This window comes from Pelodiscus sinensis, chromosome 3, assembly GCF_049634645.1.
Source record: "Pelodiscus sinensis isolate JC-2024 chromosome 3, ASM4963464v1, whole genome shotgun sequence".
NCBI classification, from domain to species: domain Eukaryota; kingdom Metazoa; phylum Chordata; order Testudines; family Trionychidae; genus Pelodiscus; species Pelodiscus sinensis.
The window spans coordinates 169,645,333-169,659,240 of NC_134713.1; the positions used below are offsets into that span (position 1 = coordinate 169,645,333).

Genomic DNA, 13,908 nt, shown 5'->3' on the forward strand with positions numbered 1-13,908 from the left:
TCAGGTCTTTGATAATCTCAAAGTATGTGGATTTAAGCATTGGCCTCAATGGGCGTTAAGCATATGCTTAAATGTTTTGCTGAATAAGGACACATGAGAGTACCCCAACTATCCCCATATGTATTTAATACATTCTTTACTCGGTGTCATTAGAATACCATAGTGATTTTTGTTGGACTCCTTTGATAACTTAAATAATATTTCACTGTTTATGTGAAACCACACATGCATGTACCGTATGTATGCTCTGTACATAAATCTACATCCACACACAAATTTTAGACCATATAACAACTCTCTGGTTCAGTAGGTTCACAGATGTTGCTGGACCAGAGAGCCCAGAAGGCTGGGAGCCAGGGCTGCCAGCAAAGCAGGGCCAGAGCCTTGGGGGGAAGGAACCTTGGTAGCTGGGGCTGGAGACTTGGGGGATGGGAAAGCTGTGATAGGCAGCTGACAGTGTAAGAGTAAAAATTCTCAGTTGTAGATTTTGGCTAAACCCAGAAGTGCCAGTTACAGAAATCAGCTGCAAATGTTATGAGCCCTTTGGCCCCTCAAAATCCTCAGTACTTCCAAGAGAAAAAAAATTAATGACAAGTATCAGAGGGGTATCTGACAAGTATCAGAGGTATATCCATGCTGATACTTGTCAGTTTCTCTCCCTAAAGAGTCACTTGCTTTTAACTGTCTTATATTTTAAAACCCTTTACACATTTTTATTTTAAAAAATGTACAAATATTCATGTCTCCACATATGAAATCAAGAAAATATTATGGGTGGTTGTCACATTATTGGATTCTAAAGATCACTGTTGCACCCATAGGGGAAGAGCTGTTTTACCCCAAAAGTCTGTACAAAGGGGGTCATGTGAGGTGTCACATGAAAGCTTATGTTCTACTGATTCTGTATATGCTATTCATGTACTTGAAGAATATCTGTATTTGGAGTTATAAATATGTACTCTGTGTTGATGCTGGAAAATTCTCCGTCTGAGGCAATGTGACAGGAATGTTCGTTCAATGGCTATGCTAATTAGCGAGGCTCCAGGGGCAACAGATCTCTAGGTGCCAAAGACACACCTAAGGAATGAATCTGGATGCCTGTAGACCAGCCAGAATAATGATTGCTGGCTTGGGACACAAGGATAGGTCCCTGGGCCATGTGACTCATTCCAGCTTGAAGAGACCAGGGATGGATATAAAATGCCATGTGGCAGACTCCATTTGGTCTTGAGATCATCTCCTGATCCCAGATGCAGCCTTGCAGGGAACAACGAGCTGGGAAGAACCCTGACCCATCCTGACATAGGATGTACACCAGAGACTTTTAAGACAGAAGTTGTAACATCTCTGCTAAGAGCCTGTATTGAGAACTTGGGGATTCGATGCATGTAATGTATTCTCCTTAACAATCTTACTCTCAGGCTTTTCTTTCTTTTATTAATAAACCTTTTGATTTTAGATTCTAACAGATTGGCTCAGAGTGGTCTTGTGGGTAAGATCCAGAGTGTAAATTGACTGGGACCTGTGGCTAGTTTCTTGGGATCGGAAGAACCCCTTTGGGGGTAGGTGAGCTTGGGTTCTAAAACCCCTCACCTGTGTGTTAGGCCCGGGACTGATTGGGGCATAAGAAGAGCTGGAGTGTCAGAGGGGTTTTGCTAGTGAGGCTTCTGGCTGGCCAGATGGGCAGCTGAAGCGCTCTGTGGGACTGGTTTGTGGCCTGTTTGGGAAGGTCTCCAGTCTGGGGCTGTAAGGAGCCCCGAGTTTGAGCAATTCGCCCTGAGCAGATGCCCTCAGCTGTGCCTAGACCCGGCCCGGTCTGTCACAGTGGTGTAACTATACTATATGCTGGAGCTTTTCAGGCAGTAGAAAAGGTCCTTTGGATTTGTGCCTATCAGTGCACTAAATGCATGCACAGATAGCCAAATAAGAATAAACCACATATCCCCTCTACAAATTATATCTCTGAATGTCCGTGTCCTGTTTACCTTTATCTCTGCTACCTTTGATTTCCTCTGCCAGTCCCATACAGTCAACATGTGCTCATTAGAGTCATCAATCACACACAAATGGGAGCCTGTATCCTTGAAAAAGAAAGTCACAGATAGTACTGTCATATCAGATTTTAAAGTAAGATAAGGTATGATTTAAAATCAAACACAGTAGTACTGTATTTCAAAATCACTACAATCCATAAATAAACACTGTCTCTGTATAAAAAGCAAACGTTTAATGTATTTGGATATTTTCCTTTATACTTAGAACTGAGAAATCTAAATTCAGCTTAGTATAATTTCCCAAAACACACAAATACACACATTAGATGGCATTCTGGTATAATCTGAATGTGGGCCTTGTCAGCTTTCTCCCTAATACTTTTTTACTTTTAATACTTTTTTAACACTATGCAATACTGTATTGGTGGCATAAAGTACAAAATGTTATGTCATCTACCACGCTTGTTTCTTCCCATGGGAAATATTTTCCTTTTCCGTTCCATATGAAACATTTGACTCTCTTGGTTCATTTCTTGAATTGCAACAGAAATATTAACATTGAGCATATTGATTATGTTACATTTCCAAAGCCATGTAGATAACTAATTTTTTCCTATCACTATGCTCTTAATTTAGATCTCACAGCAATTACTAATAGAAGCTCCATTTTGAAGTTAGGGAAACTGAGGCATATCTAGGAATCAAATTTAAATGTTGTTCTCCCTCCGCAGTCACAGACCACTTCTCATTTAAGTTTTACCCACGGTAAAGAGTTTAAATGTTTTACAACATGAATTCATTGAATAAAAAGAATCAATGAAAATCCTATATTTAGGGTCAAGTTTTAGAATTGGCGCAGGCTCCTCAGGGCAAAAATTTTTAGTATTTACAAACGAACACTGGTGTGCATTATTACTGTAGCACAACATAAAACTCAGGCATATAAATACCCATTGGTGAATAGATTGGGGTGTTATGCTCCTTTTCTTTTAAATGTGGTTCCTACAGTCCTGTGTCTATTCATTAACAAATTACGACAATTTCCAGGTGGCTAAAATTTTAATCTTAAATGACAGCGCATTATAATTTCTGCTTAAAAGTGAATTTGAAACATAATGCTAAGTGTACAAAACTAAACTAAGAGGATTTATTCTAACACTGATTAGATGTATTGCCCTTATTACGATTGGTAGGATCTATAGAAAAATATGGTCCTGAGATACTTGCTGTTTATTGTCCCTACAAGGCAGTGCAAGAGGGTACTGGCAACAGCTTCACTTGGGATGTGAAATGATTTTTTTAACCGTGTTTTATTGCTAGATTATTACGGCTTACTTGAAAATGTGGCTCTAATTGCTGTAAACTGCAGCTGCAAAATGGCACTGACAAAAATGGATGCTGGCCTTTACTGTTCTTCTAAGACTTTTTGATGGAATTTTTTTCGCTACTTTTTAGCAAACAAGAGAAAAAAGGTATCAAAAGAGGCCTTCTAAACGCTATGAATATATGACATTTACATTGCACGTACACAGCTGTGTGCACTATAACTGAATACACTAATGAGCTGGTGGAACAAATGGTGTTGTCTTAAACTGTACTACAGGTTGGACTTCTCTGGTCCTGGCAACCTCAGATCTTGACTGGTCATGAGTAAGAGACTTTTCCAGACCAGGGGAGGTGTTCCCTGCCACTGGCCCTGAGCCACCTGGCCCTCTGCCTCCTCTATTCTCCCCACCCCAATCCAGGATGTCCGCCCTGCCGCCACTGGTTCCCTGGCCTGTCATGGGCGTCCAGGGTTCTCAAACTCCCAGCCCCATGGTGCCACGTTCGCTGAGGTTTCCCCAGATCTGTGCTGCTGCAGGCTCTTGGGTTTTCCAGCCTCAAGCCGCCACCACAAGTGGTTGGGATTCTCCAGCCATTGGCTCCGTGCTGCCACAGGTGGCCAGATTTCCCCAGGTCTGCACTGCCACAGGCTGTCAGGATTCTCTGTCCTCGCACTGCCATGGGTGGCCATGCTTCTTCTGCCTCTAGCCCCATGCTGCCGCTGCCCCCAGCCGAGTTGCTGGCCCTCCTACCATAAGGCTCCCAGGCTCTCTGGTCCAGGAGCATTCATGGTCCTGCTGTACCATGGATGTTGCTGGACTGCAGCATGCCGATTTTAGAGGTTCAACCTGTACTTTGTTTCTACAATATGCCGGAGCAGGTAAAAATAAATTCTTTTTAATTGTAACGTTTTTTGTCACTTCCGGAGGACATAGCTTAAATGAGGTTTACAGGATCTTTCGAAAAAGGCTTTTCTTTTTTGAAAGAAGCGAGTCTAGACCGCAGTTTCACTTTCGAAATAACATTTTTCAAAAGAACGCCATAACGCGATTATGCAAATGAAGCATGGGAAATTCAAATCCCGGCTTTATTTGCAATTTCAGTATGTCTAATTTACATCTCTCTTTCAAAAGAGGGATGTAGTCTAGACAGAGCCCAAATATTTAAACCATTCATGCATGCTACTGAGAGGCGCTGATAAGACATTTCTTAAGTAGAAGGAAATGTAAGCATGCTTTTGTTATTTCCTGCCCTAAGACGAACCTCTACTACAACAACAGAGAGAGAAAATTAATACTTTGCATCAGAACTCACCAAGATTAATCTTCATGAACTTCCTAACATAATCATATCTTTCAACATGTGTTGAAACAGAAAATGCAGTAAAGTGTTCTCAGTTTCTATTCTATGTGTTTCTTGTGAAGTGTTTATTGGCTGTGCTATTTTGTTGCCACAAGCTCATACGTGTAACTTCCTGGAGCTTTTCCAAGTTGTTTTAATGCAATGTAGTTAATTTTCCAAACACTGTTTCAGTCTCAAGACAGTTCAACTAGACAATTACAATACATATAACACTTACAGGCGTTTCTTTCTGGCTTGCATACAGTATGGTAAATTACTTTTAAAAATGCAATTTTTTTCTTACTGCTTTTGAAAAATCCAGACATCCCACTCCACGCTCAAAGGTACCGAGGCCAATAACCTGTAGTGTCATCAGGCTCACTGAGTCCCACACTCTAACATGAGGCTGTAACGGCTAAATAAAAACAATTTGATAAAAATTGTTACTGAAGGCTAAAGTGTCACATGCAGATTTAATCTTACATTAAGCAGATACTGGCTTCTGTTGATGTCAACACTACGAATGATTAACCTGGGAAGTAAATATTGACAGAAGTGAAACAATTATATAATAACATATATAATAACATCTTACTTTTATATAGCGCCTTTAATCTCAAAGGATTCTAGGCAAGATTTAGACTTCTGAACTGCGATCTCATCACCTATTACTTCTGGTATGGAAATAGAGCAGCGTTGCACAGTTTAAAACACAGAGCAAAACAAAATATCCGGAGCCAAAATTTGGCCAATATCAGTGTGTGTGTGAGATAGAGTATGAGATAGAGCCTCTGGCAAAGCCTAGGTTTTATCTAATCCCAAATATAGCACTTTCAACAGTGTCACAGTGTATCCTGGCATCAAGTCATATTTGATGCAAGTTAGAATCACCTGCACACCCCTTCCTGTTGCAACTTTTTCCATAGTGATGATTCCTCCAAGAGCTATTGAAGCTCAAACATGACTGGTTCCATATATATTAGATAAAATCATGAGCCATGATGGAATGGCTTACTACAGCTCAAGAATAAAGTCCGTATTTACCACAAAAAGATAATAAATCATGATTTTGAAAAAAAATTTTTTAAAAGGATGACTTCAATGACCAAGCAATGGAAATCATAATTGTAAATCATACTGACTAAGTCACAACTATTCTTTGCAGCAAAATGGTATATATTGAAGAGTCTAAGTACAGTGCATCTAATACTTGGAGCATGTTCATCATAAAATTCTGCTACTAGCTATATTAACTTAGTAAAGATGACTGATCATTTAAATTCCAATAGACCAGTTTAACAGCCATACACAGGACTGTTATATGGTCACTCTCACTCAACTGGGTGAAATTGCACTGCAGCCTGTCAAAACCTCAAGGTTTGCATAGCTCATAAGTTCAAGTTTCTTTTTTCTTGTGATCATTCGAGTACAAATGGACCTCTAATTTGAATAAGACTTTCATTTCCTTGGGGAGAAGACTGACTGGACTAAGTGTGGAAATCCAGTGGCCCTCTTGCACAGATTGCAAATTCCACATTTGTGTGGGAAAGAGAAGCAGAAATATGTGATGCATAACACATAAAAAAGGCTTTATAAACTTGTGATCTTTATAATGTGCAGTTCTGTATTTTGTGTTCATGATCTTATGCTAGAGGAATTCATTGTTACCTTAAAAAAAAAAAAGGAAAACTAAATATTTATCTAAATGTCACACACACGCAAATCATAAATAGGTGACTGAGGAATGAAAAAAATAAAATATGTATGTTTTATCCTGATTTTCAAACAAGATACTATTCCTCAGCAGCTCTATTACTCACCCTTCCATCTTTATCCACTCCAGCTAGCTGTCCTGTTGCAATCCTAATTTTGTCTGGATGAACTGCAAGGCTAAGAAATAATGTCAACAAGGAAGATATTTGTTAGGAATATTCCACATTCTACTGCTCTGCTTTTGTCACCTCAACCCTTCAAAGTGAGAGGTCATTTGTAGTCCTTTTATTTGTGTGAACAGAAGTTTCACACAAAATTTGCACACAGGAGCAAAGAAAAGAGTAAAATTTTCTAAAGCATTTAAGTGACTTAGGAGCCTAAGTTGATTTTTTTTTCAAAAAAAATGACAATTTAGGATCATAAGTGCCACAAACTTTCAATGAGTCAGTCTTAATGGTCTTTTAGTCATACTAGTTCAGATATGTGTTCTCTAAACAGCTGAGCCTCCTTTGGCAAGTATCTGGATCTATTTATGACTATCAAAATGTACGGCTGCATATAGCTGCTGTGAACCAGAAAGACCACTGGAGTCATGACCCTGAGGGATTGTCTACACCTAAGTCAAATATTTCTGCCATTGATGACGAGCCACCTATGAAGTCACATTTGTGAAAATCCTTAATGTGGTATAAGCCCTGGTTTGTTCATGTGCATGATATACTGCTTTCAAGCAGGTGGAAATTACCACAGATACAGTCATTTGAAAGCACACTGCCCTTGGCTCAGGCCCGTAATTGGGTTTCATCTTTGACTTAGTTCTCATCCACTTTCCGTGTAGGATGAGGGAGCCCCCCATTGTAGGATGAGGGAGGCAAACAGAGGGTTGATGTTGTCAGAATGATGGATCAGGAAGATCAGTCTAGAGCAATATCCTGACTGAATGTATAGAGGACAATGGGAGGTATCCAGGCCATAGTAAGTGATTACAGTGAACAAGTTACAAACCAATTACATTATTTTTCAAATAAAACATCTAATCACAAAGTCAATCATTGCGTTTGTTCTACTAATAATACTGCTCGTAGACTGTCTGCTTGTCCTGTTTTCCACATGAGCATCTTTGTGCTCAGTACCAAGCTATACATTAATTCTTAGGAATAACCCTACAACAAAGTCTGGTAAGTCATTACCCAACTTTATACTTCTGTAACTCCTCGTTAAAACCTACCTTTACCATACTGCCTGCAAATCACTGCCTTCTGGCTATGGTTGGGCTGATGACGACTTAGACCACTATGTTGAATAGTTTATGCTGATAGTCCTGCCTCTACTACAATGCTCCCCCCAACTGTGTATTCCCATCACGTTTTGTTTAAATCCAAGACTATAAACTCTCTATCTTGTCGTCATGTGTTAGTACAGTACTTAATAGGGTGGAGCTCTGATCAGGGCCTCTAGGCACTGCTGTGATGGAAAAATGATAAAAATGACAATCATGACTACATAATAATAAAGCAACAAATACCCCTTCAGTTTGAGGCTATTAAGTAAATATGAAGCTGCATCATTGTAAATTACTGTATATTTCCCCACACATGCAGACATTTATATTCAGTTGTTATATACCAACCATTTAACACAGTCTGTATGACCCAAGTAGTGTCGCTGTGTTCTCTCTTCATAGTTAAATAAGACCACTACTGATGCTATGAAATATACTATTTCTCCAGTAGGAAGAAGGTATACATTGGCTCGACAATCTCTTCCACGATACCCATATCTTTTTTTAAAGTCAAGGTTTTTAATAAAATAGGTTACAAACATCAGTTTTAAAAAGGCTTTCCCATGGGGTTTTCAAATGCTAATACCTTTTCCTTTTTAATTTCCCTGATGAACCTCTGAATCAGACATCATCCTCATCAAGCAGCATTTCATTTGTACTAATATATAGCTTTTACAAAAATATTGCACATGCAAGAGAGTTTGGGAAACAAGTTGCTGTAAGTTGTGCCCATTAATAGAAAAGGAAAGCACACATAAAAATATGCAGAAGTATGAAGCATGAAACAGTGTCAGTTTATAAACTGTAAATATGAAATTTCATTAGGTAATAAGAGCACTCACTGTACTGCCTTAACGCGTTTCACAGGAACAGAATTGCATCAGACAGCAGACTTTGTACTTTTTTGCATTCCAGAGCACAAGTATATCAGTTCCGCTGGGCCTCTTAAAACAAGTGTGTGAAACTTCCAAATGCTCCTCAGGAAAAGGAAAGATATTGCAAAGCAGCTTCATTTTCCTGAAATGTAACTTTTAAATATGAAAAGGTCATTAAAAATTAAGAGCAAAGAACAACATTGGGTTCGATAGGCACATGTACCCAATCCTTTCTAAACAGAGAGCTGAGAGCGATCTAGCGGGCCAGCCTGTGATGCGATATAGAACTTCACCTATTCCAAATCCAACCTAGCTCAGTAGTGATTAATTCTAGTTACTATATAGCTGCTCGGTGTCCTGTATATATATATGGTATGTTTATTTAATGTACCTATCTGTAACCCTTAGGTTCATTATATACAATTAAAAATTAGTAGGTTTACCAGAATACAAAACATCTATAAAACCTTAAAAACCTATTTACTAAAATACCTTCCCCACTATGGGTATGTCTACACTACAGAGTTTTGTCGTTTTTCTGACAAAATTTGAGGAACGTCCACACTTCAATTGCATTCTTCTGAAAGAAAATCGAAAAAACAGAGGAGTTTTTGCAGCATTGGTAATCCTCATTCAGGTAAGAGCTCTTTCAGAAAAAGGTGGGTGTGGATGGGGAAGAGGGAGTTCTTTTGAAAGAAGAGGAAAGAGGAAAAAGCACAGGTGCCTTGATGGCCACTCAGTCCATAGTAATCACATCTTACATTCAGTCCATTCAGTATGGATGCTATCGCTTTTTCAATGCACTTTCGTTGTGTGGACTCTCTCTTTTGGAAGAAGCTTTTTGGAAGATCTCTCCGGAAAATCTTCTTCTGAAAGAAGCCTGCAGTCTAGACATAGCCAGAAACTAGGCTCCAAGCCGAGCTCAAATACCTATACTGCCATGTTTACCACACAACAAAAGCCAACTGAATTGACACAAGCTGTGAAACTTACTGCATTTTTTTATTGCAGCGTTGATGTACCCTAAAAGACTCTTGCAGCATTGTTACTGAAGGTCTCCAAGAGTGTGCTCTGATGAACGAGGCAGGCAAGAAGTGAAATTCAGAGTTAAAGATTCTGCTCAGAGAATGCTCAACCATCAGCACTCTCCTTAAAAATAAAACCAGAGGGCAGCTAGGTTGAGTAACAGTGGTGGCAGTGCCTTGCAAGAAGAGAGGTGATGTGTCCAACTGGCAGCCTGAGCTCCCTTTCCTAGTGGACTTGCAATACAGCAGAGGAACTGTTCAGATGAGCTTATTAAATTATGAAAGCTAAACAGACAAATGTCCTTACCCATTTAAATGTACTTTCCCACAGTATATTAAACATCCCTAACAATAGTATTTTGTTCTGCTAGACAGTTGGAGATGGGAAAAGGAAATTAACAGATTACAGACATTTTCTCTGTTGATGGCATTTAATGAAAAGCCAAATACGGAAGTGACTAGCTGCGAACTTCCAGAACTGATGGTGACAGTTCAGTCATAACATCATTTATTTACCATGCAATGAAGAGCTCTGGTCTAAATCTATGGGTAGATCTTTGTTGTGTAGTAAAGGAGCATAATGATACAGGTTTATTTGGATTGACACCTTTGAATGTTCAACTAAGGACATCAGTGACCTAGCAGATTGGGTTTTGAATCCTGATGGTATAAACAGGCATTTTACATAAGTCATCGGGGAAAGCTAGGTTTGACAGCTATAACGGAGACACAGTTGAGCTTTTGGTGTGCATGAAACTGTAAGAGATGGTTTTCTGTGCATCCAAAAAAGGCTGAGATTTTTTATATGGAAAAAGGGATATATCATTTCTTTCAATCCTTCTTTGCAGGCGGATGCGCTACATGTGACATTCAATTTTACAGAAGAGGTATTTTAATTTATTAGGAAATGTACACACAATCCACTCTTCTGACTGTATTCCAAACCCTCCTCAATAACTCTGTAGTCTAAAAATAGTAAATATGAGTATTAATATTATTCTGCTAAACTGTTTAGCAGTATGTAGTCATTACAATTTTCATTTGATTTCAATGTTAATAGCTCACTGAGATGAACCTACTAATTCACATCATTTCAAAATGTCTGCAGATTCAGAGAGGTAACTTTTGAAGATTTTCTTAGGAACTATCATGGCTACAGCTTTTTTTTTTCTTTTAACCACAAAGAAAGCTGAGGTTCTGAAACAGTTATGCAGAAGTTTTAAAAAAATCTACAATTATGTAGCTGCATAATTATATTATATGCAGGACCCTATCAAAGTCCGTATAGGAAAACAGTTGACAGAAGCACCGGCATGGGTCAAAAATTGGCTGAGATTACAAAAGGAGCCACAGGAAAATGTACTCACTATCCCACCATTCAAAATGATCCAATGTACACTGAAATCAATAGGAGTCTTTTTCACTGACCTGAATCAGGCAAAGGAGGAAGATGCTAAAACTAAAGGTATTGCTAGAGAAAGCTGGTGTCAGAAGCTCTCAGTGGAGAAAGAACTGCTTGGGAGAAGGAGAAAGAAGGTATGAGGTCACAGCCAATCATTAACAGCTCTGAAGTAGCCTCTGGGCAAGACACAACTATTGTTGGGAAGACCTGACATGACTTTAACTAAGAGTAAGAATGTTTGGTTGAATGTGTAGCACCGAACGTCAGCATGTGAAGACAGCAACAGTTGAAAGTTCCCTGTCAAATAAGTGTAACCTGCTCTTGCCCAGGCAGTTTATTTTTGTAGCTGAGAAGTTCTGACTCACAATAATCTTTGAGGAGAAAATACAAAATGTAAGGGAAGCCCATTTCACTGCAGCCATCCAGAGCTCTTTGGAGAGCAACCAGCACCTAAAATGAAATTTAACAGGCAATCAAACTTTTCAAACTTTAGTCTTAAGCTATATTTTTTTTTCTTGAAATATGCTCTGAATACTATTCTGCCTTTATAGTTAGAGTGTCCCTCTGATTTTTCCTTCTTGCTAGGACAACACAGAATGGTGCTGGGGTAACAGTGCAGGCACGTGATCTGAATAAGCTCTCTCCTGCCATTTATTGCTGAATTGGAGAAAAGGACCAAAGGAGCAGACCATATTTAAACACACCTATTTTGCCAACAGACAATATGATCAGTTTTGGCTGTCTTAGATTAAAATTAATTTACATCTGGGTCTCAGGAGTAATGAAATGTTATTATCCTTATTGTATGACTACGGGACAGAGAGCTGTATATACTATGTCTCCACCAAGGGGTCACTAATTTTAACGTAACTTGCTAAGGTCAGAGTAGCAAGCTACATCAAAGTGAAAGTTGGAGCGGGTGATCAGGACTCTTGAAGGTCCCAGGTACTCTGCCCCTCCAGTGTTTAAATATTGAACACAAGAATGCCCATCCCTGGGTCAAACCTAAAATACAATTTACTAGGTAGTATCCTATCTTCTAGCAGAGGTCAATGTCAGATGCTTCAAAGGGAATTAACAGAACATAGCAATCAAGTGATTCATTCCTTTTTATCCAGCTCCAGTATCTGATATTGACCATCCTAGAAGATAGGATAGAAGCACAGGGTAGCATCCCTGACCAACAAACTTTGACGTATCCTCTATGAATTTATTTATTTTTTTAAATCTAGCTATAGGTTTGGCCTTCACAACTTCCCCGGCAATGAGTTCTACAGACTGACTGTGTGCAGTGAGAAGTACAGGCAGTCCCCGGGTTACGTACAAGATAGGGACTATAGGTTTGTTCTTAAGTTGAATTTGTACGTAACTCGGAAAGTTGCTCTGCCCCCAGCTTCCTGGAATCAGCCACTGATCAGTTTAAACAGCGGCTGAATCTGGAGCCTGGGACAGAACAGCTGGGGCGCTGCCGGGTAGATCCCCCCAGGACCAACCCCGCAGCACCTCAGCTGCTTTACTCCAGGCGTCCACAACAAAAGCCTGGTCTGCTGGGGGGGGGGGGGGCGCGCACTAGCAGGGCCCCCCCCCCCCAGCACAGCAGGGAGACCCGAGCAAAGCCGCACAGGTGGCGGGACCCCACTGCCCGTGCGGCTTTGCTCCTTTGCCCCGGAGTAAAGCCGCACAGGCGGCGGGGTCCCCCGCCTCTGTGGCTTTGCTCCTGTCTCCCTGCTGTGCTGGGGAGTCCCCCCCAGCACACCAGGGAGACCCGGAGCAGCTTTTCTCGCCCCGGAGGACGCAGTGGCGGGACCGCTGCGCTCTGGGCGGTCCCGCCGCCCGCGAGCTCCAGGGCAAGAAAAGCCCCGTTCGTAAGTGCGGATCCGACATAAGTCGGATCCGCATAAGTCGCGGACTGCCTGTATTTCCTTCCTTGTTTTAAACCTGCTGCCTACTAATTTCATTAGGCGAGCCTTGGTTCTTATGCTATGTGAAGTGGATACTTCCTTATCCACTTTCTTTACAGTATTCATGATTGTATAGACTTCTATCATATCCCTCCTGAGTCATCAGTTTTTTTAAGTTGAATCATCCCAGTCTCTTTAGTTTCTCCTCATATGAAACCGTACCCTAGCCCAATCATGTTTGTTGCCATTCTTTATAATTTTTCCAACACTAATATGCCATTTTTGAGATGGGGCTACTGGAATCACAAACAAGATATGGTCATACCAGGGATTTACCTGATGGCATTATATTTTCTCTCTTATTATCTACCCTTTTCTTAATGGAACTGATGATTGAGACTTTGTCTTTTCTCAGTGATTGCCAGAACTGAAAACACTGGAAAAGCAGTGTTGCAATGGAATGCAACACAGAGAAGAGATCAGCAGTGAAATAATTAAGAAATCTATTAAGAAGCAGACCCTCAGAACACAACATTGCAGCTAAAGGCAATGTGATAAGAGATGTAGCAGCAAAAGCTTCCTCACCCTAGCAAACCTGGGATTACAAATAGGTGGGCTAAGTAGCTGTGGTGCTGTAGGATTGGATCAGACCATTTCAAGGACACAGCAGAACAGCAAAAACACAAGCAATGGAGGAAGCAGCAAGCAGGAGGATTCACTAGCCCAAACCCAGGAGATGGGGATGAAATCACTTGGATTGTACCCACTGGTTTCTGGGACACTGCTGACTGCACAACAAACCATGAGTGAGGTAGAGTGAAGGGAAAAGAGGAGTGGTGTATTAGAGACATTTGTCCACTGGAGTATCCCAAAATAAGATGTGAAACTGATGTGAAGAACACTGCCCCAAGTATTGTAGAATGGATGTTTATTGTTTGCAGACTGTTTTTTTACTCTTTGTATATTGTTTGTTCCCTCTCCATTTGAAAAAGCTTTTCTTTTTTGTTATACACAAAAGCGATGCTTGCAAATGGGGAAGTTTTGAGACTCAG

The 13,908-nt window shown here is 40.3% G+C and overlaps 1 protein-coding gene across 6 annotated transcripts in view; it reads right to left on the reverse strand.

Annotated features, from left to right (window-relative positions):
• EML4 (EMAP like 4) overlaps positions 1 to 13,908 on the reverse strand; it is a 256,343-nt gene that overhangs the window by 43,301 nt on the left and 199,134 nt on the right. For all 6 annotated transcript variants that reach the window (XM_006133977.4, XM_075925435.1, XM_006133978.4 and 3 more), the window contains 4 exons: positions 8,002 to 8,151; positions 6,479 to 6,548; positions 4,963 to 5,073; positions 1,986 to 2,081 (listed from right to left, as the gene is read on the reverse strand). In XM_006133977.4, coding sequence (XP_006134039.1) covers positions 1,986 to 2,081; positions 4,963 to 5,073; positions 6,479 to 6,548; positions 8,002 to 8,151 — 427 coding nt within the window. The remainder of the gene's footprint in view (positions 1 to 1,985; positions 2,082 to 4,962; positions 5,074 to 6,478; positions 6,549 to 8,001; positions 8,152 to 13,908) is intronic.